This window comes from Syngnathus scovelli, chromosome 5 (genome assembly GCF_024217435.2).
Source record: "Syngnathus scovelli strain Florida chromosome 5, RoL_Ssco_1.2, whole genome shotgun sequence".
Lineage (NCBI taxonomy): Eukaryota > Metazoa > Chordata > Actinopteri > Syngnathiformes > Syngnathidae > Syngnathus > Syngnathus scovelli.
This window is the reverse complement of record NC_090851.1, coordinates 8709260-8726721: the sequence shown is the minus strand read 5'-3', so window position 1 is coordinate 8726721 and position 17462 is coordinate 8709260. Positions and strand designations below refer to the sequence as shown.

At 41.7% G+C, this 17462-nt stretch overlaps 2 protein-coding genes across 2 annotated transcripts; one reads left to right on the top strand and one right to left on the bottom strand.

Annotated features, from left to right (window-relative positions):
• The first annotated feature begins 123 nt into the window (after positions 1-123).
• LOC125969251 (transcription factor AP-4) lies at positions 124-6425 on the top strand. Its single transcript, XM_049721138.2, has 7 exons — positions 124-274; positions 2084-2249; positions 2440-2538; positions 2682-2852; positions 3177-3323; positions 3543-3713; positions 4259-6425. Exons 1-7 carry the CDS (start codon positions 186-188, stop codon positions 4412-4414), a joined length of 999 nt encoding a protein of 332 aa, XP_049577095.1. The 5' UTR covers positions 124-185; the 3' UTR covers positions 4415-6425.
• wdr19 (WD repeat domain 19) lies at positions 3381-17279 on the bottom strand. The gene is made up of 37 exons (XM_049721133.2): positions 17022-17279; positions 16467-16558; positions 16315-16380; positions 16098-16223; positions 15814-15929; positions 15627-15742; positions 15471-15551; positions 15128-15240; positions 14806-14979; positions 14667-14737; positions 14428-14594; positions 14211-14331; positions 14026-14132; positions 13837-13953; positions 13550-13705; positions 12711-12858; positions 12358-12571; positions 11724-11883; positions 11492-11602; positions 11296-11405; positions 11136-11193; positions 10859-11005; positions 10693-10775; positions 10533-10616; positions 10304-10450; positions 9896-10020; positions 9667-9776; positions 9068-9136; positions 8908-8985; positions 8619-8715; positions 8393-8517; positions 8122-8203; positions 7797-7947; positions 7478-7601; positions 7310-7386; positions 7036-7152; positions 3381-4362 (listed from the first exon to the last, which is right to left on the bottom strand). The coding sequence occupies exons 1-36, from the start codon at positions 17025-17027 to the stop codon at positions 7038-7040; spliced, it is 4044 nt and encodes a 1347-aa protein (XP_049577090.1). The 5' UTR covers positions 17028-17279; the 3' UTR covers positions 3381-4362; positions 7036-7037.
• Positions 17280-17462: the final 183 nt, after the last annotated feature.

The following is a 17462-nucleotide window of genomic DNA, read 5'->3' as shown; positions in this document are numbered from 1 at the left end:
CTGTGGACAGCTACAACTTTTGTTTTTCCAACCCGTTCCTTTACATCATCGCGCGTCTTGCATGCGCGTGACTGCTAGAAAATACAAGAGCAAGTGTGCGATTCGTAGATCTTTTTTTTTCCCGAAAGAGAGAAGTGGGAGGGTGAGAGAGCAAAACACGCGTTTTAGTGGGTGGCTTTGAAAGCATGGAATATTTCATGATGCCGACAGAGAAGATACCGACCCTGCAGCAATTCAAGAAGACTGAGAAGGATGTTATCGGGGGACTATGCAGGTACGTTCCGAAAAGCACGTTGTGGTTGTGTTGTGGCGGCGGGCTGCGAGCTCGACTTCTCATAGCGCGTTAGCCGTTAGCTGCTAGCATGCGATAGTTTGGCAGCAAGGTTGCACAAAGTGGCGGATCACTACCTGCGCTGCAGCCATTCCGTGCGAGCGGACGCAAAACCGAGTCGCCCCTGTCGTGTCGTTTGACAGCAGGCGGGTCAAGTTTTGACCCACGAGACACGTTAAGAGGGCATTCGCTCCCTTAATATGTAAATCAAGCACATGAAATCGATACATCGCATTTGCACACGAGCACGTGGTGGTTTACGTGTTCGCCATAGTCTCATTATTTGCAACCAAATTCGGTTCATCACATAATAATATGTCACGTTCAGTATTGCAAACATTTTGCGTTGTAATAAAGTGGAAACATTTGGACCATTAACGCTCGCGCTGCGTCTTTTACATTTTTACACAAGCAGTAGCCATGGTTGTGTTGCTAACTCGCCAAGCTAACACAGCGTGACAATTTTTTTTCAACCGCGCTCGTTTTTAGCCTAAAAGCCGAGACTGGGCTCTATTTGTCGGTTTTACGGGCGCACGAATGTCGCACGGCCTTTGATCGGTGTTATTTTGGGGAGGGACGGTGAACGTTGGCAGTTCGCTCGGCGCTAACTGTCGAACGCATTGTTCTCCTCGGTGCCCGGGGGCCTTCTGCTGCTTGCCTGCCTACCACCGCTGCTGCTGTGCTCAGCGTGGACTGGAGTGGAGTCACATTTCACTGTGCTGCTACCAGCTGGCCGACGCGCCCTCCGGCGGCCATGTTGGAGGTGCGCAGCTCCTGGCTAGCCGAGAGCTTGTTTGTAACGTCGTCTCAAAATAAATACATTATAACGGACAGGTTATGGTGTGTAGTAAAAGCTGCACCAAACACTTCATGAGGCACACCTGAACAGACAAATGCAGGGGACGGCATTTTCGGCCGGCAGAAGAAACATAAATAAAAATGTAAATAAATACCTCGTTACATGAAGTATGTCACACTCTGCTTTTGGAACCTGTTACACAAAGTTGAGATTTGAACCCCTAACTTAAGTTCAAAACCTGAATCCTAAAGTTTCCTTTTCTTACATTTCCACTTCTTTGGGATTGAATTAATGATTTTTATTGTTGGGGTTGTCGTCAAAGGCTCATTTGTGCAATTTTCATCAGTTCATGCTCGAAAGGTACATTGGAGCACCGGGACCCCATCTATCCTACGATCGGATGCCTGTGAAAGGCATCTCACAATCATTTTAGACATTGTTTTGCTTTGGCTGTCGGTTTTACCGGCTCTAATCACAACGGTAGTGTGGTTTTCCCACCCACAACGATCCTATCATTTTCAAAGCCGCACAAGCAAGTTGCCATCTGACCTTGAGTGTTTTATAAACATCTCTGATCAAGTTCTACTGGTTTGTTTACTCGGGTTGGTCTTCCCCTCTGCGCCCTAATTTCGTTTATAACGTGTTTTTTGTTGAGGTGGTTCACAACTCTGATAGTCAATTTAAACTCATTGGCCCAGAGGTCAAGATTAAGTCCTTGTAAGCTTAGGCAAGTCTATTTTTAGATTCTGTCTGATCCAGTATTGAGTTTTATTGTGGCTGTATTTTTGTCCAGCATAGATGCTTTGTGTGAAAGTGTTGAGTCACTGGTAACCACTTTTGAGCATTTACATGTCTTGTGATGTTGCTAGTACTAGTAAAAAATCTTCTACGACGAGCAACTTGTCTCATATGAAAACATAAATGATTACCTTTGTCGTGTGACTGTTCTTTAGTCTGGCCAACATCCCCTTCAGTCCAGAGACGGCCCAGGACCAAGAGAGGCGAATCCGACGTGAAATCGCCAACAGCAATGAGCGGCGACGCATGCAAAGCATCAATGCGGGCTTCCAGTCCCTTAAAAGTCTCTTGCCTCACACAGATGGAGAGAAACTCAGCAAGGTACGTGGTCATACAATTGAATGCCCACCCTACAGCAAGTGAAAATCCACTATAGGGACCAAAAAAGTTCAAGAATGGATCAGTTGTCAGAAACACTTTGAAAATGAAGGGGAAAAAAAAAAAAAAGATTTCATACTGATGTGTTTGACTTAGTGTTGCCAGAGCTTTACCTACTTTTGGGTCTCTGCAGGCGGCCATCTTGCAACAGACAGCAGACTACATCTTCACCTTGGAGCAGGAAAAGACGCAGCTCTTGTCACAGAACAACCAGCTCAAACGCTTCATACAGGTATGCCCAAGTGCTGTTTTAGTGCCCTGACAGCTTCCATACTACATGTAATCTTTGTGCTTTGTTTAAAGAATAATATTGCCTTCATTCAATGCCAAAGTGTGTGACTGCGGTCTCACCCTGTTTCCACATTGCGACTGCAGGAATTCAGTGGTTCCTCGCCCAAACGGAGGCGAGCGGAGGAGAAGGATGAAGGCATCGGCTCTCCTGATACTCTAGATGAAGAGAAGGTGGAAGAGCTGAGGCGGGAAATGCTGGAGCTGCGCCAACAGCTGGACCGAGAACGCTCCGCCCGTATGCAGCTGGAGGAGCAGGTGAACGTATCATTGAAGTCGTTTGCCTTAGCCGATTATTTCGGGTCCTATTCCAAACGCTGATAAATTTGGAGGTGGTATATCACTAGACTTTTGAACAACACTACATAATAGTCAGTTTACTATATAGGGCACAAAATACTGGATAGAGAATCAGAATGCTGCCATTTAGATGCATTTTTATCATATGTTTTCATTGTGCACGCTTCTATGTATTGTCTATATTTAATAATCGTCTTTTTCATATGAAATGAGTTAGAGTGAAGGTGAGCAGGCACATTTGATGGATCATGGGTTACTTACGTCATGTGTGTTTGGCTGCAGGTGCGCGCTCTGGACACCCAAGGGCACCCGGATTGCCTCAAGGTGATCACCCAACAGGTGGAGGAGGAGCACGCGCAGCTCCAGAGCCAGACGCTGTTACGACTGCAACAAGTTCAAGCTGCAGACAGACCCCCTCACAGTCCAAAGGTTGGCCAAGCACACATTCAAACTTGTAAAGCCCACCTGTACTTCAAGAGACTCGCATGATGAAAAATATCAATTATTTTTATTACGCATCACAAATGATTTCAAATAATGTTTGTATTATGAGTAATCAGACATGACTGAAGACATTATTGTTTACATTGTTGAAGTTACTCATTATTTGTCTACAGTATAACAAAGGTGATTTGTATGTTTCTTCAGGTGGTGGCCCCTCCCACTCCCATCGCCTCAACCCACCACCCGACAGTCATTGTGCCGGCGCCGACACTAACCCAGCAACCCCATCACCATGTCACCGTGGTGACCATGAGCTCATCTCTCCACAACAGCACCGTGTCTACGTCGAGACAAAACCTGGATACCATTGTGCAGGTATGTCCTTTGCATATGATTATACTTTAGACTAACAGTAAAGACAGAAAATGACATTCAGCCTCTCTCACCCACTCACAAATTGGCCGATATTTGACAATTTTTCTCTTTGGTGCAACGTTAAATACTAAGAGAAAGTTTTGTAAAACAGTCAAATGTTCTGCCCATGATGTTTATCGTTATTGTAAGCGACCGCGAAAATAAGTTGTTTTCTTCAATACATGTATTTTATAATGTATCAGTTATCTCAAATTTATTGTGCCAAAAATTGCGTTAACTTTACATAGTTTTACAGTCAAAACGGCCTTCTGAGGCAGAAGAATAACTACGTTGCAGTCCATGACAAACTGATTTGATATTTCTGGTGTACAGTATCGTACTGCAACTAAAATATTACAAAGTGTATGATTGAACTACAACCACAATAACAAACCCGTTTTAAAAACCATTTGTTTTTGATACAGCTCTCGTATCCCATCAGATTGTGGTGGTGTAGCTTACATTGTGGCTAATTGAATATATGCTGCATCGTTCGCTCCTCTCAGGCCATCCACCACATCGAGCGCACTCAGGAGAGGCGAGCGAGCGCAGAGGAAGAGCAGAGACGAGCGGTCATAGTCAGCCCCGCCCATGTCGCCATGGACACCGCCTGTTCAGACACAGACACGGACACAGAGGGAGAGGACTGCTCAATGAACTGATCGTGCCGTGAACTCACAAACACTTAACACCATCTCACTGTAAGATTCCATCCAGAAGCTTGACTACTTAAAAAAAAAAAAAAAAATCTCTCCGAGCTCCCACTCCCTGTAGTGAAGCGCTTTTCGCTGTCGCTCTCGTAATATAAATTGTCTGACTGAAAACTAGGAGTGGTCAGCGTGCAGAGGAGGCCAAATGGGGTTTCTTGAGGCTGCTCCTCATCGGTCCGTCCTCCCAGTTGTTTTCCATTGCCAGGCGCCGATGACATTATTTGTGCTGCAAATTGACCTTTTCACTATAATGGAGAACTGAATGTAATACAGGAAGCAGCAACTTGTGACTTTTTGATTAAGAACGGGGGATTTAAGAGTTAGAATCTTTTCTTTCCCTCGTCTTGCGTTTCGAAACAAGACAGGTCAAAGACTTAATCGCAGGAGCGATACTAAAAGAAAGGATTTTACTTGAATGAGTATACTTATCAGCGTAAGCCCTTAAAATAGATATTGAAGAATATAAGGTATTAATCAATTGACAGTCTGTTAAGTGTTTTGGGAAATGTACCCTGTCGGCGTTACTGAACTGCATTCTCATATGAGATTAACTTAAAAATTGGACGGTTATTTGGTTCGATAAGGAGCAAGTCGCCTTGAGATTCAAAATTGGAGCCACCCAAACTGCACCTGTCGTCTTAAGGCGAGAACTAAATGTTGGTTCACTAGTGTTCTGGTAACAACGAGTGGGCTTTCTCAATCGCTTTCCGACAACTTGACTGAATAATTGGAGGAAACAGTCTTATTTTTAAAAGATGAAAATGTGATGTACTCTTAAAACCTATTAGTCTGCATGACAATTTCAAGTTTTCCACCAAAGACTTCCAGTCGCAACTTCTGATCTTGGTTTGTTGTTTTCAGTGACTATGCACTTGAGTGTTTGCTACTTATGCAATCGCATCTTCGGTCCATTTATACACGTGGCGAAGATTACTATGCACCGCTAATAGGTGTGTATGTCACACCAACAGTAAAGTTGTGACTCGCTTGTATCAAAGAATATCATTACCGTTCTTACGAGGTGCTGTTTGCCAACATGGTGCTCTGCTGACTAGCTAAGCATTTTCAAATGTGGCGAGTCATTTGCACATGTTGGAATTAGTTTTGTGTGGTTGTGCTGGAAAACAACTTAAGTTGAGTGTTGTAAAATACACCAAGATCGGTCACTGAAATACCACAAAAGTCCCAAATGAGCACTGGCCAATGCTCAGAATCGCTTCACGTTGTGATGTTCATCTTGTCTAGATGTTTTTTTTCTTTTTAAAACTGGAACTCTGTGTTTCTATTTCCAAACACAATTTGATGCTGTAAACATTCCAAATGTTTGGAGTTGTCTTTTCATCTCGCTGCCTTCTGTTGAGCGCATGTTCGTAACAGGTTGTCTTGTGTGACAGGTATTTTCTTTTTGTTTTGACAAACATGTTGTATGTGGACGCCGCTGCTCGTAATCTAGCATCGATGTTCCATCTGGTTCGACTTGTTTGTTCCATGCAAAGTGGGAAGTTAAGGGGGTTGTTCATAGAGTCAAAGAGGGATCAGTGGAAATTAATTGTTAATTATGAGGCCACAGCCTAAAGTCAAACTGGAGCTTTGGTGTGTGGAACAAAGAAAAACACTTTTTAATAAGATCTGTACAGTACACATTGTATTTCAGCACTGATGCCTTTCAGTGAAGTTTGAGCTATTTGGTATAAAGCACTTGCTGTCCTCTACTGCCTGAAACAATGATGAGGAAGTTCCATTTCTTGTTTTTAAGTACGCTTTTTACTATGACTATTTTCGTTCAATGTGATCTGCTTTTCTGTCTTTCCAAATTAATTTTACATTTGTTGGTGTTTTATATTTTTATCTCTTTTTTTCAGTCCACGTCAATAAGAAGCTGTTATATTTTTGTTTAAAAAACCTGGGTAAACAGTCCTTTGTATAAAGAATAAAAAATAAAATTTGTACTTTTCTATGATAACATGCTTGATCATTAATTGAACATGATTTTCATTTGGTGTTTTGGGCCAACATCATAAGAATAACGCATGAGAACTTTAAGCGTGAATGACGAGTTACCAGATTGATCCCATTGAAAATGAATCAAATTTGGTAAACAAGGTGTGCTGCATAAGTCAACCACCATTACCTACCAATATGTACATAATGTCTCCCATGTCGATTAGTGAGCCTCTAAGCATATTTTTTGCAGCTGGGGTTGGTTTATTTTACACAGTTTAAAATGAATCTCAATTTTACCCATTCGTATCAATTGAAGAGTACTTAAAACAAGTGAGTAAATGAAAGGCCCTTTAAATCATAAGCGTATTAACAGTCCTTCGTAAACTGTACTGACCATCTAAGTCAGGGGTGGGCAATTCCGGTCCTCAAGGGCCGGTGTCCTGCAGGTTTTATAGGTCTCCCTGCTGCAACATACCTGATTCAAATGATCAGGATTGTTATCCAGCTTCTGCAGACCTTGCTTTTTACCTGACCGAGGCCCTCAAAGATCGGAACTGCCCACCCCTGATCTAAGTGAAAAGAGGAAATTCTATTAAATCTCAACAGGCCGAGTGGAAGAGGGCTGTCACCTTCACTGATCCACTTGATTAGTCTGCAAGTGTTTGGAACAATCCTGGACCTTCTTCACTTGCTGGGCACTTAGAGGCTCTGAGCACATAGGACACACGGTCTCAGTCTCCAGTAACCTGAAATCATTCATCAAGGACAGAAGAGTCACCTTTTTAAAACAAATTCATTCGAATTGATATTGTAAAACCTGGACTCATAAAAAATAATGGATTATTTTTGTCTCGCCAAAATGTGTCTGTGTCAAATCAACAGAGCGCGTGTCATGCCACTTACAGGATGAACTGCGAGTAGAGTGCAGGAAATTCACAATGAGGACACACCGACCAGTCTTCTTTCAGCATATGACGACCCTATAATTGTGGTGATAAAGCGAGACATAAGACACAAGATGCGAACTTGTCAAATGTCAGGACAGCCCAACGAGTGATGGAGCGCACTCACTGTGGCGATGCAATAGGGCAGGTTGTTCTTGCATGAGATGCAGAGCAGTTCATTCTGCGGAAGCTGGAAGCCACAGTAAGGACACGGGGTCGTTTCCTCTTCCAACTCCGACGTATCTGGACGCCTAATGAAATTAAATCATGTATGAAGAGAAGAGTAAATAATAGAACAAAAATACAATCTTGGAAATTCTCATGGAGTTAGAGCAAGGGTGAGCAAACATTCATGTTCAAGGGATACATTTGATTTCTAAAACAGTGCATATCATTTTGTGCGCTATGTGAAATTAGTTGACGAACTGGTCATGTTGGCCGCTCACCGAACCATAGCCTCGATCTTCTTCCTGTAGTTCTGGTGTATCTCGTTTCGGTACTCAGGGCGCATGAGCATGGCGGCAAAGCCAAAAGCGGAGTTCTTCAACCCGGCTCGGTGACATTCAATGACCGCCGATGTCAGAATGGGCACAACATCTGTGGCAACGCAACAAACAAGAGAGACCTTGTGAAAAAAAAAGGGAAATCTCCATGGCGGTACGGTGGAACATGTAGTTAATATGTCAGACGTTCTGGGGCTCAATGACTCTAAACAAGTTAAGATGTTGAAAAGGGATGAATAACTACAGTACATTGTGTGCAATGACTCACGTGCTGGAAACTTGCTAATATTTTTGCTGACACGAATAAGCATACGTGCCCCTTTAAGGTGGTCTCTTCTCTTGATGTGGATCTGTACACAAGCACATATCAAAATATTTTTTCAAGTCTAATTATTACAATCATAATTGTCATTGCACAGTGACAGTAAAGCACTCAATTTGAAATTATGGGCATTACGGTGTATATAAAAAATATTTGCCCTCTTCTCAAATCTTCATTTATTTATTTGACTGTCAATTTTGCAAATGCATGCACTCACTTTTCCCAGCAGGTAGGAATGCAGGATCATCAGGTTAGTGGCCATTTCCGCAGGAATCTTTATCTTATGAGCTTGCAGTTGTGTGTACATGCTGAACAGCACGTTGTGGGAGCTACGGTAGTTACCTGGTAGAGACACACAAGAAAAACAGCAGCATAGTTGTTGTGTCACATGTATTATCACACGATAGAATGTAAACAGCTTTTGATGAAGCGGGGGATCATACCTGCGTTCTGTTCTTCCCTAGCGATGATAATCGCAGTGCGAGCAGCCTCCCTGTACTGCTGCAATGCCATGTAGAGTCGGAACAGGTACTTGGCATCCTGAAAAAAAAAAAAAAAAACACTCACTATGATACAACATTCAGACATTGCTGAGGCAAAGACTTCTTTCTAATAGTTGTTTCTATGTGACACTTTTTGAAAGTGCACTTTAGTTGCTGTGTAATTGCAATACGGTAACGTAAACAGTTTAGGTTGCCACTGTCACGATAAAAAACACAGTATAAAAATCACCTTTGGGATGCCATCACTTTCCCCCATGAGGTATTCTATTAGTAAATTAGTCAGTGAGGTGTCTTTGGCGTGGCCCACCTGTTTTTAAACACACACATAAAGCACATGCATTTTCATTATTGATAACAGTGATTTTGCACCAGACACGCTGATCTCTCACTGTCTCAATAGCCATGTCCAGAGCCAGGCTGTCTTCCGTATTAGGACACTTCAGAAAGTGCTTCAACGCCTGAAGATGAAAACAAGAGAGGCCAGTGATTTCCATGGGAAATAATCCAAATGTACTTAATTGGTCCAAAATCCCTTTTCAATCATTATTTATCACAAAAAAATAGTGAAGGGAAATGAAGCTTGAAACGTGAACCAGTTTTTGTATATACTAATGACTCCTTTCGATGGCACTGTTTGTACGGACTTTCCATTTTTTAAACCAACAGTGCCCTCTCGAGGAGGAAAAAATACGTCTGATCCATGAAAGAAATTTGAAGCTTCATTTCCCCATGACTACAAAATATGTGGCGTTTGTTCATCTACGCAATTAGGCTCTTCCACTAGAGGGCAGAATGTACATTTAACCATGCACCCATCTATTGCCATTCATTCATCCAAAACTACATCATCATCAGTATTCAACTAAGCAGGCCCAGATTTCACAATGAGTCAGTGCATCGTGAGTAAACTATTCCATGCTTTCCAGAATGTAAGCGTGTAAATGAAAAGACGCCGGTGCGAGTGATAGAGACGAAAGAGAGCTCCTACTTTGCTGTATTGTCCACACTTTTGAAAGAATTTGCCAGCTTGCAGGTGGTTCTTTTCTGCCTCAAAGTACAGTGCGATGCTCTGATAATCCTCCAGTGTTGCGTCAGAGCCTGTTGAACACACGCAGCAGCAGTTGAATTCATGTTTCAGTTTGCGTTAGGCCACAATTGGGGCAAAACTATGAACTTGATCCCAGAATTTGAACTTGCAAGAGTGGATAGTCACGGACCGATAATGTCGGCGTAGACCTCCATCTGTCTGTGCTGCTGTGCAAGCTGGAAGGCTTCGTCATTGCACTGAGACAGCACCAGGAAGTGGATGGCCGAGCCATAGTCATTCAACGACAAGAAAAATCTGCAAAGACACAAACCCATCAAGAGCTGACACAAAACAGCAAACTGAATGAATGAAAAGCATTTTTTTTGTAAGAACTAGTTTGGAAGATACACATTTTTGAAAATTACAATTGTTTCTAAAAATCCAATCCCTCTTCGTTGTACACTTACTACAACCGCAATAATTAACATATTGTTAAAACTTTATTTTTATTGTTAAAACTTTATTTTTATCAAGTTAGACATTTTGACAACATGGTGCACTGAAGTATAAACATTTACAGTACACTATTTTGTCCTACCTGGCCACCATCTTGGCTCCTTCAATGCTCTGCGTTTCCCTGACAATGCGAACAGCACCTTCTGGGTTTTTCAGGTGATCCAGCAGCACGCGGGTCACATTGTCCCAGTCCTTAGCACTACCATAGGCTTGTGCTGCCTCTTTATAACTGACGAACACAGAAACAATGACATTGTTTTGTTTTTTTTCCCCAAGTCCTGATCTCAATGGAGACATCGAGAAGAACTTACTTGCCATCCGCCTCCTTGGCTTTAGCATACTGCAAGTGAATTTTGGAAGAGGTGACATTCGGCAGTAACTCCCCCACCTTTGCCCTAAAAGAGGAGTCATTTCATTGTGGAGAACCTGAGACCACTTTCAAGGTCAGAATGTTTTCAGGCCTTGTCTTACCAGTTTTTGCAGCGAATGTAAACCGATGCTGCTTTGTCGTAGCACTGTCCTTTCTCATAGAGCTGAGCAGCTTCAGAGAATTGCTGTGTAACAAAATCCAAAATTTAATAGACATACAAAAACAACTGCTTCAATACATAACAGAAACTAGAAAGACAACTCTTGCCTTCATGTTTTCCAGTATGGCTGCACATTCTTTCTTAAGAACTCTACTTGGGTGTTGACTAGCCTGGGTCACTCCTCTCCTTATGTCACCCATTCGAATGGACATCCGTGCTACACCTGCCTGGCACACCTCATCATGCTCCTGGAACTGTAACCCGAGGGAAAGCATAGTGACAAACCAGTAGAGCAAAGACCAAAAAAGACACAACATTGACAAAGTTCTGGCAAAAACTGAAGTAGTACTTCTGTCCTTATTTTGTCGAATGTGTTGCACTTACTTTATTATTATGAGTCATGCCTTTCTCATAGTGTGCCAGAGCATTCATGTAGTCTCCACTAGAGAAGAAAGGAAGACACACAGAGAGAACCAGATGATGCATCAGCTCTAACATTTTAGATGACAGAAGGATTAAGATTGATCCATGTGTGTATATGTACATAAACTCCAGATGAACGGCATATTCTTTGGAGAGAAATGGAATCTGGTCTTCTGCTAACCCCTTAGCTAACTTCAGAGCACTGTCCCAGTGTAGCAAGTCTCTCCTCATCTAAACAATAGAGACAATTTAACTTAGAACAACTGGTTAGTTTAGAATGCTGAAGCCCAAAAACTATGCATGTCTATGAATCTGACCTCCAGGGCAGCTATGGGGCAGCTTGAAGCCAGATACAGGTCCTGAGCAAGACAGAAGTCCTCCAGGAACATGGCCAAATGGCCTGCAAGCAAGTTATTATCCTCGATTCCCTATGAATCGAAAAAAGAAACATGTTTGTTTCTTGATAAATTCATAAATGTTCAGTTTGTTGGAAAATCTCGAGCTATTTGTCAAGCAATGTTCAAAACTCCACCACCCATAGTTGTATACCTGGATGGCCTGTAGTGACATCACCATGCCCACATTGCCACTCATGCGGTAGAAGTGGATGGCCAGCTCGACCTCCATGTGGACCAGACAGGCTTTACCGATCTCTGCTTTGTCGGCCTCGCTGCTGTCAGTCAAGCACAGATCCCAGGCTTCATAAAACCTGTTGAGTGACAAGTCCATCTGAATCAGAATTCTTTGCCCTTCATAAATGCACGAGGCTTAAACGAACTAACATAAACATACAAGATAACTTTTTAACTCATAAGGAACAATTCGGATCAGTCCCATACAAATGCTCAATGAAGAAATAGAAAAGCAGCAAATTGCAGTGTTTTGCTGCTTTGCATTAAGATACAGATAAAAAGATAATAAATAAAACTAATTGTGGCCCTATACAGTGATTTAAATTCTGACCATTTACCAAAGGGTTAAAAATCAAATTTGAATGATTTAACGATACAAAATATGGAAAATACAAAACTGGTTAGCTGAGTTTACATGACTCTGATAAGATTCAAATCTACATTTGGAAGAACATTATGGAAACTTGTCACATTTTAGGGCTCCACATATTTCCTGAATGAATACAATCTAACAAAATCAAGACTCCTCAATCAAAATCAACGGTACTAACCTCTTAAGCTGAAGGGCCTGTGTGAGCTGCTTGCCAAGTTCTGGCTGTGACCCAGACGGCGTGTTTGTTGAGTGTTCAAGGAAGGAGTGTGTGCTCAGAGCCACTTCATTGATCTTGCCACTCGCCGTCTGGCACGTAAGCACCCCGTTGTAGAGCAGCAAAGGCTTCTGGGAGGAAAGAAGTGGAGTGCTCCCCACTAACACCACTCGCGGGCCTAGATAACCAAGGAGGAAATATGAAAATACAGAACAGCCCTTTCCACCTGGATGACTGAAAATGGCAATCACCACTACATCACCAATGCTAACAACATTAAAAAGGACAACTTTGAAACTTGTTTGGTGTTTCCCTACCATATATAGTGGTTTTATGGGCAGCGTAGGTGTAGACTTTGTCATCGTCAAAAGCTACAAACACCACTCTGTCTGCGTGCCAATTGTCCCACAGCACTCCAGTGATGGTGGGGGAGAAGTTTGGAAGCTCAAGGCACAAATCTGCTGCCTGGAATGACAGAACACGAGAATTTGAGAACAGAACTCATTCTGTCGGAGTTGATGAGGACAAATACACTAATTATAACTACTATCCACCCTGGACTGCTAGCCAGCCAGTCAGGTTTGTTAGCAGTGTCGAGAGATATTCACATGGAAGGATAATTTAGAGCAGCTTTTCTCGCTTTCATGATAAGTTAGTAAAATAAGTAAACCAGTGTGCTAGCAGAAATGAGTAAAAAAGCAAATAACTTTGGAGACCTTCTGCCGAAAGAGGGAAAGGTCAAATGATGAGACAGATGGAAAAAGCCTGCAACTCCCAAGAAAAAGAAAGTCGCATTTTGCACACTCTGCGTAACAGGTGGCATTTAAAAAAGGAGCAAATTTACAGCTTGCACAAGTGTGAGTGGATGAAAAATTTACTCGCACCGTCTTGAATTTTTAGGGCATATACAACCTTTGAGTGGCAGTCTGGTGCCCTGAGTGGGAAGAACATCAAACATGAAGTTTCTATGCAATCAATTGCCACATAAACACAATTACTTTTTTATGTTTACAATGTTGCCTTACTGTTTTCATTTGAATAGATTTGTGGTTTTCATTGCGTTGTGCTGCAGTGATGTCAGACTATTTACTGGAACTGTATTTTCAACTGGTCAAAAGTGTGTCAATCATTGCGCAAGCACTTTGCATGGACTTACATTTGAAAGGGCGAGCAGGAAGCCGCTCTTCTTGTCATCAATAAAGACCAACCGTGTGCCATTTACATCTGGGAAAACTTTACTCACTGCCACGGTGTGACTGTAAGTGCTCACAGTCTCCCAATCCTCCACCAGAACACACACAACGTTACCTAACTGGAAGAGGAGGAGCGATACGGGAAATTCAGTCAATGGACAGACATTGATTCAGCAATTGTTTTTGGGTTTTTTTTTAAATACAGAGACTGAATGAATAAGCAAGTGCTTTGTGAGTGACCCAGCCTTACATCAGTGCCATAGTAGAGGAAGTCAGCAGTGAGCGCGTGGCAAAGGATACGACCTTTTCTGTCATCGTCCGGGAACAACTTCATCTGCTTCCTTTCCTCCTGTTCACTGCCATCGATCTAGAAGACAAACATGGTAACAAGCATGGCCTTGTTGTTTGTAACTCACTAATGAGGGTAGCTGTGACTTACCATATGCAGTTGCACTTTACCGTCAAACAACGCCGCAGCATATTTTGCATTCAGACACATGTTGGCAACTGTCCCAAAGTACTCAATCTCCTTCAATTTGGTATAAGCTGAAGATGAATGATCCAGTCAAACGAATTGCGTGAAGCGATATGACTTAATGAATGAGTGTTAAACATGACACACACCGGATTCCTCTTCCAGCGGTGCATAGAACCAGGCTTTGTTGTTCATTCCGACCGCAACATGATAAGGTCCTACAGCAATGAAGGTTGGTTCTACTTCCACTTGTATGGCCACAGGAGGTATCTGCAAAACAACTGAGTTACTGAGGTGCACGGTGAATCTAGTGAGCAGTCTTTTAATACTCCAGCATGTTTTGCTCCAGTGACTTTTACTCCTCACCCCATAGTTTGACACTGTGACCTCCAGCAGAGACGTAAGGTAAGCCAGTCTGGTTCCATAGCTGTCCCCCAGAATGGGAAGCTTTGTGAGGAAGACATGAAGAGTTCCTTTCTGGGTCGATACTGCCAGCAGCTGGCCATCATCTGTCCAACTGAGCTGGTCCAGACCTGAGCAGAAAGAGTGGGAATCGAGTAAGAGAGAGACATTTCAGAGTACTATAACGAAGCAGATATCCTCACCTTTAGTCTCATCCTCCAGCTGTATCACATTGCTAATGTATTTGAAGTCAGAGAGATCATGGATCTTGATGCTGCAATGGACAAGGGGATTTAGTTTGTTTAGTTTTAAGTGTAAGTTTCATTAGGAGGTATTACACACCTATTGTCTCCACAAGAAGCAGCCTTGTTTAATGCAGATGAGATGGCTACGCTGTTAAGACTGTCTTTATGGTTCCGAGCCTGGCAGAGCTCATGGCCAATCTCTCTGACGTGAGTAGAAATAACCACAAAGTATCCAAGAGAGAAGCCAATGAGTATGTACCCATCACCAAACCTGATAAAAGTGGGAGGAAAATCTGTGAGGATATTGTGTGTGTGTTCTGCAATAATAATAATAATAATTATAATAAAAAAACATCATGGCAGTTTAAAAAAAAATCCCCAAAGCCAAAATGTAATGTGAGTGTGCATCTGTAGTGTACCAGCGATAGGAGACGATGCGCCCGTAACTTGCTTCAAACGCCAACTCATACCAGTCGTCTGTGTTGGTGACGCTGAAAAGGACCAAGATCTTTTTGTCCACGCAGACACTCACCTAGACAATAAATGAATCTATGATATTTATAAGACATTTCATTATATACTGATACAATACAATGCAAGTGGTATCAGAAAGTCCATCTAAACTAATAGTAATGGGATTTTAATGTATAATAGATTTGGCGTTGTTTAATCGATTGTTTGTTAAATAATACAATGAAAAGGATGTTGAGAGAATAATTCAAAAGTGAAGCTGTTGAAAAATAGGGGCACGATGAAGCTTACAGTGTTCTCTCCTTGGGAAGTTCTTTCACTGGTTTTCATCATGGAAAAGTAAATGTCTGCAGGTGCACCACGCAGTTTTATCTACAACAAAAAAACATGTCACCTCGGCATGACTCCCAGCTGCATATTTATTTATTTTTTGTTCGATGAGACAACCTCTCGGATCGTGTCCCCCTCTTGATTGCTGATGCTCAGATTGTTGTCATCGCAGCCAAGGGCCAGTAGATTTTGAGCATTCCAGCAGCCACAGGTGATTTTCTTGGTATGTTTGCCTAGCATACATGGCAAAGGAGTTAAGAGAAAATCACAAAAACATGACAATCATGCTTGTTTAGTCATTTACCTAATATTGGGATTTTGTGTGAGGTCTGTTGATTGTAGATTAACAGGTTTCCTTTTGCAGTGCCAGCTGCCAGCAGGGGGCCCGTTTTTGACCACACGATGAGAGAAATGTGGTCTCTGTCAGGGAATGTTTTTTTTGTAATCATTCTACATATTAAATTGGCCTGTTTGTCTATGCAAAAAGGAAAATATCACTACTATATGTTTGATTAATAATAAATAGACAGTAAAAAATATATAATTGCATTGCTAAATTGCACAAGTTGGTATTGAATGCAAGTATACCTCATTCCACTGTCTATTTTGGATGTTTTGTTGACGCTGGCATCCCAAAGGTATATGGAGCTGGATTTTGCTGCTATCACTGCCAAAATGTCCCCATCTTTATCCCAGTCCATCCCCACACAGCATCTGGGGGAGCAGGAACAAGAAAAGGAAAGTGATTATTTCAACAATAAAACTTTCTTTGGCTTCAATTGTTTTTCCTTTCCTTGACACATACCCAGGAAGGCTGATTTCAGTCCACTTGTATCCATGGCGATCAAATATTTTCACTGAGCTGTCTTGTCTGATGGATTGGATACAGCACATCACATTATGCATTGGTTAGCAGGTCAAATCTTTACATTCCAAGTAGCAACACTTTTCACTCACCCTGCAACAGCTATATAATTTCCAAGGGATTTCTGCCACTTGTACAATAACTTGGAGCCCATCCAAGCATTATCTATGAGGGTAAAAATGGTCTGCAGACACAAGAGGATTATTTCCGAACAAATTTAGTCAAGATAAATGTCTTTTAACCGACACGACATATCCACACATAATTCCACTCGCTCTCATTGTTATTTCATTTTTTAACTGTACATCATAGGCACACCACTCACTCTCATTGGTATTTTATTTTTAACTGTACATCATATGCAACAAGTGTACAATAGAAATATTTTTGACCACATTACATAATTACAAGAATTTGACTAATCCAGAAGCTGGGTAGTGTAATAGAAACTTGATTAATTTGGCAGGAAGTTGAGCTGAAAAACCACTTAATTTGTCAAAATGGTTTTATTTTAAGTTTCGTTAGCTAATTAGCACTACATTGAGCAAATCGCTGTCTAAGTGAAGACAAATCCATTCCTTTCAACTCGGTGATGCATAGCAAACAAAAAATAAAAACAACATTTCATGTATTTGCGTAATACCAACCTTCATCTTGATGATATTAGATCTTTAATCGATCTATTCTGTTCGAGGGATGACACAATTTGATGCCACAATGCTTCGTCTTGTGAAAATAATATTTTTAGTTTACATCTAAAAACAGGTTAATTTCGCTACTGCACACATGCTCAAAGGATAAATGTGTAAAAAGTTGTATGTGAGAATTTGTAGACGCCGAAGCGTCTGGACCAGAAGTCATAGCAACAGCTCTTAGCCAATCAAGATCGCTTCCGGTATTGAAACCGGATATCAGAGTTGAAGGGGTTCTCCTATTTTATGTTCCGGCTAGGAACAAGCATAACCAGGATTGACCGAGTAAAATATTCTGAAGTTGGTATGATTTATTGAGTGAAATACTTTTGACAATCCTTCAAATTTATTTGCAGAAAATATTCTGAAGTTGGTGTGATTTATTGAAATACCTTT